At 34.4% G+C, this 12,085-nt stretch overlaps 1 protein-coding gene across 2 annotated transcripts in view; it reads left to right on the top strand.

Annotated features, from left to right (window-relative positions):
- Positions 1-1,572: 1,572 nt before the first annotated feature.
- GABRG2 (gamma-aminobutyric acid type A receptor subunit gamma2) overlaps positions 1,573-12,085 on the top strand; it is a 91,596-nt gene continuing 81,083 nt past the window's right edge. Inside the window, exon 1 of one of the 2 annotated variants that reach the window (XM_012753006.2) lies at positions 1,573-2,263. In XM_012753006.2, the coding sequence (XP_012608460.1) occupies positions 2,157-2,263 (107 nt within the window). In that variant the 5' untranslated portion in view covers positions 1,573-2,156. The remainder of the gene's footprint in view (positions 2,264-12,085) is intronic. The other variant, XM_012753005.2, reaches the window with a different exon arrangement.

The following is a 12,085-nucleotide window of genomic DNA, read 5'->3' on the forward strand; positions in this document are numbered from 1 at the left end:
ATTGGATCACTTCATTGTTTATATAGTAATAAACAACCTAGACTCATTAAAAGAAAAATTATGAATACAAGACAGGGCAAAAGTTCTCGCCACGTAACAGAGAATAACAAAGAAAGGGGATTTATGTCTGCTTCGCCTCCATTTAATGACATTGGAACAAAAGTCGAAACTGCATGTGAATCTCCCTGCTGTTTTATTGGATTTTTTCCCAACACTTCACAATATCTCTGCCTAAGGCAGAGTTCTAAAGTCATGCAGGTTTCCAGGTGTGTCTGTCAGGCCTTTTCTGCTTCATTGTCAGAATGCATCTCCTCAACCTACATCATTGGCAGCAGCCTCCAGTAATTCTCTCTGCTTTCCTTGGGTATATTTTAGAGTTAGTGATGGAAATTGTGGACCAGATTTTCTTATGTTCTATTCCTATGTCTCCTGGACTCCTCCTTCAAGTTCCATTCCTAGAAGACTTTTTTCTTGAAGAAAAAATACTTGTTTTGAGAGGACATCCTGTTACTTTCCATGAAGGAATCCAGTTTTACTCTTCATACATTTCTTCATTGTGTTATCTTGATTCTACAGGCACCATGACATAACTCTCCTCCACTTTTTTCCCCAAAATAAGTGAATGGGATTTCCTCTGTGGTGGATGAAGTACTTTGGCATTGATGAGTACCTTCTATATATCAGTATCCAAGGTAATATTCTACGCAAGAAGGAAGCGTGCTAATACCACTCCCTCACCCCAGAAACTTTCAGGATTGTTACTAACAAAAGAAGAAGAAGAAGAAGAAGAAGAAGAAGAAGAAGAAGAAGAAGGAGGAGGAGGAGGAGGAGGAGGAGGAGGAGGAGGAGGAGGAGGAGGAGGAGGAGGAGGAGGAGGGGGAGGAGGAGGAGGAGGAGCAGGAGGAGGAGGAGGAAGAGGAGGAGGAGGAGGAGGGGAGGATGAGGAGGGGAGGAGGAGGAGGGGAGGAGGAGGAGGAGGAGAACAAAAACCAATCTCTACCTCTGGACGGTATTCCTTTGCCCACACCCTCTACAAAAAGCAGCCTCCTATTTTTTGGTCTGTATTCTTTACTCAAGCATCTATCCCCATGCAATTATATTACTCCACATTCAAATAGTTTGTGTCTTTAGTTTTTCCCTGGGGATGGAGAACAAACAAGGGAGGAATGAATCCTGGGGAGCATGGATTGTCTCCATGTCTTTTAATTCTGTCACTGTTTTCTCCCTTCATTCAAACTGAATCCACCAAATCTGCCTTCCTACAGAGTGGCTTTCAGAGAAACAGCCACTCCTCCCCCACTGTCTGCTCTCCCACATCTAACAGTATAATCATGATTTCTAAGACCGCAGGATTTTAAAACAAGGATGCTTGGCAGATCTGACTACCACAAGCCGTCTGTCATTGAGTGATGTAGTTTCTGGGCTTGCTAAAGCATCTGTCGTCCCCATCAACGCCAGTCCTCGCATGCTTGTGTGTGCAGTGAAGGGTTAAAGAGCGCTGGAAAGACACCACCACGCATGTGTTAATCCGTGCTGCAGCAGCGTACATCACTTCCACTTTGACCTAATGGTTAATCTGCGTGGTAGTTAATCACGCAGAGTCTCTAGTGATTTTTTTTCTATTTCTTTCAAACACACACACACACACACACTCACACACACACACACACACACACACACACACACACTCACACACAAGGCCCTGCCCCTTCTAAAAGAAAAAAAAAAAATCAAAAGAAAGCAAAGAAATAAACAAACCCGAAAGGCAGGACTTGGGGGAGTATGAGTGAGTGTGAGGGGCATGAGTATGCATATGAGTGTGCTCGCCGTTCTCTCTCCCTTATTTGTCTCAGTGTGAGTCTTTCCTTGTACCCTCCCCCTGCCTCAATTATATTACTCCCCCAGACTTGGAAGCCGCTGCCTGAGCTGACGCTTGATGATATCTGCAAGCGTTTGTGCTGATCTTATTTCTGCCCCTTGAATATTAATTCCCTAAGCTGGGAGCAACACAGCTCCCCAGTGACGGGATCTACTAGAGGCAGGTGGGGGGAGCCACCATCAGATCATAAGCATAATAATAATACAAAGGGGAGGGATTCTTCAGTAACGAAAAGGCAAGAGGCAGGCGAGAGGAGAGGGGAAAAAAAAAAAAAGCGATGAGTTCGCCAAATATATGGAGCACAGGAAGCTCAGTCTACTCGACTCCTGTTTTTTCACAGAAAATGACGGTGTGGATTCTGCTCCTGCTATCGCTCTACCCAGGGTAAGATGTGCTTTTTTCGGCGTTTTGTTCTGAAGAGGTGGGGGAAGGGGTGGGGGTGTGGAACTCAGGAGACCACCCGGATTTAAAACAGCCTCCTAGGATTTGGGGTTTTATAATTTACTGTGTGTATGGGGGGGGGGGAGACTTGAATATATGGGGCAGGAACAGGGAGGGAGGAAAGAGGAAGGTCACTTTCGTTTATTTATTAATTTATTGGATTTTATTTTTTGTTTTGTTTTAGAGTGGGAAAGCTAGCCTCATAAAGACTTTGTATTTGGGAGTAGCATTTTGACAATACTGCAATCTGATGTCGAGGTGGGCTGTGCTGATACACGCCGGCATTTAGGCCATGTTGAAGGCGTTTTGGGTGGGGGTCTGGAGGACAAAATTGCAAATGGGGTCCTGGAGCACACCCGAGAGACATGCATGAGGGAGGAGTTGGGGAGGGGGCGGGCTGCCCTGTTCTTGTACACTGAAGTATGGATTGCTCCTGCACCTGGGCATTCTTAAGGTCAGACAGCCAGGGTTTCTATCCAGCCTTCATTGACCCGGCAGCTGACTCTCTCGATGGGCAACATGGTTCAGCACCAGGGACAGCAATCTTGGTTAGGGCCAGATAGAAACAAGGCTTGTTTAACTTGATAGGACAACTCTAAATCTACACAGCATATCCGTACAGTACAGTCAGACAGAAGGCCGATGAAGCCAAGGAGCACTAATAAAACCCAGGGATCCTTCTCTGATTATCACTCCCCTTTCCTTGAGATGGGAGGGGGCCTATTGGGCACGGGGTGGAGAGTGTAGTTAAATGCTTCCATGGGGGACTGCATGTTTGGGAAAGAGTTGGCCTTGCTGCAGTGTCAAAAAAATATGCTGAACCAGGTGAATGTGAGACCAAAATCGTGAAGTATGCATTAATTTTCTAGAGCCTTGCTGCACTGAATAGAAAAGAGAGGAAGGGGGAAGATTGGACTCCTGAAAACACTGAGCATGTTGTGTTCTCCAAAATGTTTGCATTTAAATTTTCTTCAACTTCCTTGCACTAAGAATATTGGAGGAGTGTATCTATCCCTTCATGTAGCTTAGTTCACTATTCATCTACCTATCTAAATGCCTCTCCCTTCCAAGCTTTCCAGCAGGACCAAAGTCAGGTTAGAGGTCCACTATTTGCACTACTTTCACTCTCTATACTTACATTTTGAAAGAAAGCTCTTTAAAAATTATTCCAAATCTCTCATCCCCCCTAAAAAGAAGAAAAAGAAAAAAAAATAACATAAACTAGCCATAAAAGAAATAAAGACACTGTCCTAAGGAATTTCTTAAGAATTGACAATCTTATGTAGTACTTGTAGCAAAGGAACTGAAAGGATAAGAATTAAACTATTTTTTAAATAATTTTATTGACAATATCTAGTCAACTTCTCTGGACCTATCTTTTCTGGGGACCCAGGAAAAACAAGGAGTGAAAACCGCATTTTGGAGTTTCTAAGCAGAGACGGTCTTCTTAACACTTTCAGCACTTTTTATACCTTCTTTCTCATTTACTTTAAAAACAGAATATATTTTCACCAAGAGTATAAGATTAAGTAGTTTTCTCAGAAGAGGCGGATCTTTCACTGAAAATAATTTTATATGCAATACACTTTAGTGGAATCCTGGAAAAATATTTTTTCTATTCAAAATTTGAACACAAATTTTTATATTTAAAGTCATATGTAGCCATTAATTTGTTTCAGAGGTTAGATAGATGATAGTTGCTTATCATCTTTCCCATATTTCTACCATTTATGAAACCTGTGGATTAAAATCTAGACAAGACATAGGGGAATATATCTTTCTTTCAAATCACATCCTTCTTAGTAAACAATTGCTTAACTAAATAGATGAGGATATTCTTATTTATTTTATCTACAATGGTCCTATTTTAACCATAACATGTTTAATTTTATTATTGTCCACTATAATATAGTATTTAAGAGGTCTTGTTGCAACAGATCCATCTTTTCAATTTCATTGTGATATAAAAAGTGAAATTTTATGATGCATTTTAATTTTCAATTCTTACCAGAATATTCTAGATGAGCTTTTTAAAGAGCTCTAAATAATAGGAGCTATCTGTCATGAAAATTCTCCAATAGGGTGATTTTTACATTTTCTCAGTAGTGAAAAGAAGGGAGTCATTGCAGTTTAGTGCAGAGAATGTCATCAGAGTTTCAATTTGCTGCAATCTCATAAAAAAAGCTATTTGAGTGGTTGAATAATAATGGAGGTAAATAGGATCTTTACTCTCTGAAGCTGATCCTGAGGAAGAACAATAAATAAATTGGGACCCTAGGAGCCTATATAAAATAGTCTTCTGGGATAAACAGTAGCAGTAAAACTACCTAGAAAGTTAAACAGAAACAAAAGAAACATGTAATTGGCTTTTTTAAATTTATATAACTCTAAAGAATAAGTTTTTCCTCTCATTAAATGACTAAATGTATTAGTTTGTGTCCATACAAAAGTAAAACAAAAAGAAAAATAAAGCATTAGATAGAGATTATTAATAGCTAATGTCTCTTCTTATAATGGAAACAGTTAATTTCTGAAACTCAAAATTTTCTAAACTTTCACATATCTTATTTGATAAATATCGCCTAGGCAATTTACTAAAATGGAGATACCTAAACCATACACTGGATGATTCTGAATCCTTATATCTGGGGTGGAGACTAGGTATATTCAACAGGAGTATTTTCAACAAGTAGCCTAGTTGAAGAAAAATAGTCTGTACCTTGCTGACTTCCAAAAGTTTATTCATCACTATAGTTAATATTTAAAAGTGCTTTTATTATTACTACTTTATTATTAAGCTCAGATCAATGAATAATTTAACATCCAAAATTTTATTTACATTAAACCATTGAGTGTATTTCACAAATCATAAAGTATTAGAAGTAATATAAAGAATCTCAATAAACCCACATTACATATGAAGAAATTGGCTGCAAAAAATCAAACATACATACATGAATATATAACTATATTCACAAATATAATTATATTCACAAACTGTATATACTCCGCATACATATAGCCATACATTTAAGTTTAAAAACAAGTCATATAATTTTATAAACTCTTTCAAGTAACTTTATTCCATCTCAGAGTAAAAAAAAATACCTTATTAGGAAGAAAACAATTAGGATACAATGGAAAATTATTTGAGTAAGTAAGTAGGAATAAGTAAAGCAAGAAAAATGTTTTCATTTTATTAGGATAAAATGAGATTTTATAATCTACTTCAAGTGATGAAGAATTATTTTTAAAGTAAGATTGAGCAGAAATGAATTGGATTGAATTTTTAATAATCAGACTAAAACCTAACTTTGAAGTGCTAGCCTTGAGCTTTTAAAAAGAAAATTGAGTTAAAGGCTTATAAATATTTTCAATTGTAGCTGTTACCCGAAAGGCAAAGTTTTAGGTGATTTTTCTTATGATCTGCTAAAGTGCTTTTATCCCATAGTTAAATTTTACATAGTTTTTAACTTTAATGGGCTATGACCATGCATGTAGAGGAAATATTGTGATTCAATATAACCGTATTTATTTACAGAATTCATCTCTACAGCCAAGCTCATTTTTCCCTTTCTATATGTTCCACCTGGTTTTATCTAGAAAAAATAATCATTTCCTCAGCATATTTAATTGCTTGAGCTGTAGACATTGCATTTCAAATAGTCTACCCTGAGGCAAACAAACATCTGGGGGGGGGAGAAAGAAATATTTATAACTCAGTATTTTCCAGAATCCAGTTGCTCACCACTATCTAAACAAAATATCCAGATTCTAGGCATGAGCTTAAAAATTGGCTTTTAATTTAAATAATTAGTTATAAACATGTCTCTCTGATATCTTAAACTCATTTTAGAACAGCCAATCATCTCAAAATAATTGATTATTTTAATGATAGAGGAATATTTTAATGATAGAGGTCTCTGTTCTATTAATAGTTTTAAAATTTGTTTCATGCTAAGAATTTCCACTCAAATTGGAAGCAAGTTAAGACTCCCTTTAGAGATCTTATCTTTGTTGTAAATATTATGTTATGAGGGTTCTGGCTACCTCTCTGTTCCAATTCCCAGGCCATTCTAAGACAGATTTTTCTGAATTTAAGTAAAGTAGGCTTTACTAGAATGATACGTACTTGTCATTCTCCAAAGGACTTCTGCCAAATTGATTGATTACAGAAGGTGGATTAAAAGTTATAATTAGAGCATTTGGGGACTTGTTTGACAACTATGGGTGTCAGCACAATTTAAGTGCTTAAAGATTCAGGATTTCAATTGAGATGGATCTTCCAGACGTGTTACTTTATTCAGACAGACATAAAGAGAAGCCTACCTCTTTCTGCTCTGGATTATAAGAGATCGACGTGACATTTTCCAAGTCAGAAACCAAATAGTCACCAATCTAATATCAATTTCATGTCCTACTTGTGTCATATATGCACATACACTGAATCCAATTTACATAAACACACACATACAGATACACAGTCTTCACTATGACTCTGCAAAGTAGTTATTGTCAAGCACATTTGACAGATTAGAAAACCAGGATTATAGACAGATTACATGACTTGCTTAAAAGCAACAGATAATTAGAAGTAGCATACTATATAATGATAAGTTATATGTGGATAGATAGAGATACATAGATATAACAATAAGTAAACTACATATAATGGTAAGTGTACTAATGTATATGTATAAATTATAATAACCGGTTATATTTTAGATATGTAACTATTATCTTCTGTGTTTTTGTGATCAGTTTCAGTGCATCAATACTCTTCTTATAACTGTAGTAGCTGCACTAGATTATCTATAAGATATTTATCAGATTTAATTTTTATGATTCTCTGATTCTATCTTCAGATGCTAGAGTCTAGAACAGATACCTTAGATCCATTCAGCCGATCAAATAAATCAAAATAATTTATACAGAGGCATGGTTTAAGGTACTCAGTTTCCATTGTTTTGATGAAAAGCTCTAGACAGAAATGCTTAGCAATAGTCTGCTATTCAGTTGTTTTTGAATTTAAGAACATACTAAACATACTAACTGACATTAAGTCTTAACCAAAATTATCTTTTAGAAAATATATTTCCTCAATGGTTGTGTTTATGGAAGTAAAGCATGGTTTAATCTGCAATTAGTTCATTGTCCAGAAACTTAACTATGGCATGCTATCTCATTTTTAAAGAAGAGATCTTGCCTTCTATTGAGTAAAATTACAGGATAACTCGTGCAATGTTGTGTTTCAGTTTTCTTACAAAAATCCTTGTGAAAGTGAAACACAAAATTGAGGCAACTATACTCAATACAAATTCAATATATGAATATGTACATTTTTAATATACAGATATATAAAGATGACATGTTTTTAATTATCTCAATCATTCAAGCAGCAGCTTAATTAACTTTGCTATAGAATAGCAATATCAAAGCACTTACATTTTAATATCTAAAGGAACAAGAAGTTATGATTTTTAGAAATTGATGGGGTCTTTAAATTATTACAAAAACATTTTCATTCACATTCTTATTATCTCAATAGACTCATGAGTTAGATGAGGAAGATAATATTTTCTTCTTCCAACAACTATAGAAAATGAGATATGGAGAGATTAAGGGACTTATCCAAGGGTCCTTCAATATTAGCTGAAGGGCAGGATTAATATCTCCTCCATGCATTCCTATTGCAACATACCACATTACACAAGTATAGTGGTTCTTTTTCTTTCTAAATGTAAGAAAGTACTTGAATTGTTTTGAGATGTAAAAGGTCTCTCCACTTTGCCCTCCTGGGAGGGTTATTTCCTATTCATTTGTTCCATACACTAGAGAATAAATATCCTTTACAAGGAAATAAAAAGCTCCTTTTAAGTTACATATTAGTGGCTTAGGGTAAAAATAAAATTTAACCCCAAATCATATTAATCCCTGTAGTATTATGATATAAGAGCACAAAATATGGTAATAATTCTATATTATTATAAAAATCATTATATAACTCTGCATAGATAAAATACCATGTAAATGCTAAATATGTAGCCCTGATACTACACTCTCTACCCATTCATAAAGAAAACTATATGAATAACAAATAGCATAATAGTGGGGAAAACAAGGGATGTTTTTAAAGCAAAGATCCTTTATAATAATTGAAAGTCTGCCACAAACCGAACTGTGTTGTAGAGCCAAAGTTATTTAGTGGGACAAATATACACTGAGTTCTGTAATTTATTTAGGTACATTTAAATAAAATGGTCAAAACAAATTGAATATAGCATGTCAACATAATCTTGTTAAGAAGAAATAAATGATGCTTTTCTGTGTTCATTTTTGTTGGTTATTGGTCCTTTTTATAAATTGCTTTTGAAAACACATTTGAAATAAATAATTGAGAAAGCAACTCTAGATATAAAAAAGAAGAAATAAATGTATCATGTCTTAATTAATTCATTACAGAAATAGTTTTTGAGTTAGATCTGTGCTAGTAACTGGGTGTGTAATTAGGGGTCAGCAGAAGACATGGTGTCTGCCATCATTGAGTTTGCAGTCTCATGGGTGACAAGCAATGATCAAAGAAATGTACAAATAATTACTAAATTTTAACTCAGGTAAATGCTACACAGGAAAGTCAGATGGTGCTATAAAAGGATATACCAGATTTCTAGCATAGTGAAAGCATAGAACAGAGAAACTGAGCCCCACAATGAGCTAAAACTCATCCAGAGTCATCTGACCAGTTAGTATCAATATTTTTACATTCTTTTCTAGGCCACAATATTCTGTTGGATTTGTTACTCCCAATTGCAAAGGGTTTCACTTGAAAATAAATGGTAATCTTTTAAAGAAGAAAAATGGTGTAAATTTTTTGAAATGTTTTGAAGACTATTTTACTTTTTCTTTTTTTTTTAAATCTATGTGATAGACAAATAATTACATTAAGGACAATTAAATAAAGCAATGCTGTGGTCTATAGCATTATCTTAACTTAGACTCAATAGCCAGTTGATGGGTTTTTGCTCCACTAAGTTCCTACCCAATAATCTAGGTACACATAAGATAAGGTATTCAAGTTACAATCTGAAAATGGATTCATTTTCCTACCATCACCTTCTACCGAAACATCTTCTCCAAGTGTTTGGTAATATAAGTAGCCAAATACAGTCAAATTTTTAATTTTTAGATTTATTCTACTCCTCTTTACAGGGAAAAAACATGACCAACTTAAATATACATATCAATTGTAAGTTTGCAATTAATTTCAGAAATATTAAGACATGAAGACTTGGATACAATAGAATGAAGAAATACAGTAAATTTGGGGGGGAACATTTTAGCATTAAGTGTAAAATACCCTGTGTGTGGCCTATAAAAATACACACAGAAAGAGATTATTGTGCCTTAGTATTTTTTTAATATTGATAAATTACAATATTTTGGTAAAAGAATAGATGCTAAATTATCAACTGCTTTTTAAACTTATTTTCTTCTAATACCCTCCTTCAAATTATTCTATTAGAATAAGCAAGTGTGCTTTTAGTTCCTTTCAAATAGTCATTCTGCAAGGAAGGTGTCATACACTCATGCACATATATACACATCTGCAACTTGTAGATGGTTACTTTACATCTCAGAAAACAGTACTTTTTCCATCACATAAAAAAGATATTAAGTAAATACATATTCCTGCTAAATTATTCCAAAATGAAAGAACAAACAAATCAACTTTAAATTTGATGCTACACTCAGATATTTTCCCTTTCTTAACAGGAAAATGATTTTCCCTAGTACTTCTTAGTAGGGCAAGTTTGAAGAAATAATTTTAGTCAGTAATGACATTTAGATGATTCTAGGTAAAACATTATCATTTAAGCGAATCATCTTCTTTTAATTTCACTCTGCTGAAGGAATTCTGAATTCTTTATTTTTTTAATCATTTTTATAATTAAAAAACTTCACCTCTTGAATTTTTCAAATTTGTACATTTGATAATGTGTTGTACACTAGTATATAAATATATCACAATTTATTTTTGTAATCTCCTGTTGATGGACATTTGGTTGTTTCCAGTTATTAGCTATTATGATTCATGTGGCTATGAGAATTCTTATACAAGTCCTTTTGTGAACACATCTTTATTACTCCTGGGTAAATATTTAGGAATGGAATGCTGGTCATAGGGTAGATGTATATTTCAGTTTACAAGAAACTACTAAACTGTTTTCCATTTTGCACTCTTATTTTCAATGTATGAGAGTTTCAGTTACTTCCCATCCTAATCAACAGATGGTGTGGCCAGTCTTTCTTATGTTAGCCATTTTAGAGACTGCAAAATATTATTTCTTTGTGGCTTAGATTTGTATCATCCCAATAACTAGTGATGTCAAGCTCCTTTTCATATGCTTCATTGGCCATTTGTTTACTTTCTTTTGTTATACATCTGTTCAAAATGTATTTGCTCATTTTTAAAGTTGGACTGATTGTCTGTTTTTGTTATTGATTTGTAGAAGATCTTTGTATATTCTGGATAATAAGTTTTATTTGAAATTGATTATTCTTGGTTCAATTCCACAACAAATTGCTTAAATAATTACTTCTATTATTTAAATAATTTAATGATTCACTACTTCACAACCTTCATAAACCCATATTTTTGGAAATTATAAAAATTTAGGTAAAGTTAGTTTATTCTATACCTAAGCTGTTTTTTTTTTTATTTTAGAATATTATGGGGGTACAAATGTTAAGGTTACATATATTGCCCATGCCCCCTTCCCTCCTTGAGTCAGAGCTTCAAGCATGACCATCCCTTAAATGTTGTACATCTCACTCATTATGTTTGTATATACCCATCCCCTCCTCCCCCCTCCCACCTTTCAACATCCAATAAATGTTATTTCTATATGTCCACTTATGTGTTGATCCGTTAATACCAATTTGCTGGTGAATACATGTGGTGCTTGTTTTTCCATTCTTGAAATACTTCACTTAGTAGAATGTGTTCCAGCTCTATCCAGGAAAATACAAGAGGTGCTATATCTCCATTGTTTCTTAAAGCTGAATAGTACTCCATGGTGTACATATACCACATTTTATTAATCCACTCATGTATTGATGGGCACTTGGGTTGTTTCCACAATTTTGCAATTGTGAATTGTGCAGCTATAAACATTTGAGTGCAGGTGTCTTTTTTGTAGAGTGTCATTTGGTCTTTTGGGTAGATGCCCAGTAGTGGATTGCTGGATCAAATGGTAGATATACTTGTATTGCTTTAAGGTATCTCCATATTGCCTAAGCTGTTTTTATAAACTAAATTATTTTAGAAAATTTCCCTAACTCTATGGTCAACATTTTTTTATATATCTATAAGACATTTAATTGATATGGCATACTGGAATATGTACTGTCCTCATCTAAAAATGTGGAACATGTATAATAACAAAATTATAGCCATGGTTAGATATTAGTATTAATTAATTTAAAAATCTTTAATTTTATGCTTTCTATTTTAAGGTGATACTTAATCTGCCTTAATGTCTCTATAACTAATTTATTAAACAGGATGGATTTAGAAGGGTGTGATCCAGAAACTCTGTTTCTATTTAAATCTCATCTGTTGCATCTTTCTTCCCCATACTTAATCAAGAACTCAGGCCAATCTCATAGCTTTTCCATCCACTTTAGGCTTTAGAATCACCTCATTTTCAGGTACTAACGTCTCATGTAAATTAATCTTTGGATCTCTCATTCAGTTGAAATCTT

This window comes from Microcebus murinus, chromosome 21, assembly GCF_040939455.1.
Source record: "Microcebus murinus isolate Inina chromosome 21, M.murinus_Inina_mat1.0, whole genome shotgun sequence".
Lineage (NCBI taxonomy): Eukaryota > Metazoa > Chordata > Mammalia > Primates > Cheirogaleidae > Microcebus > Microcebus murinus.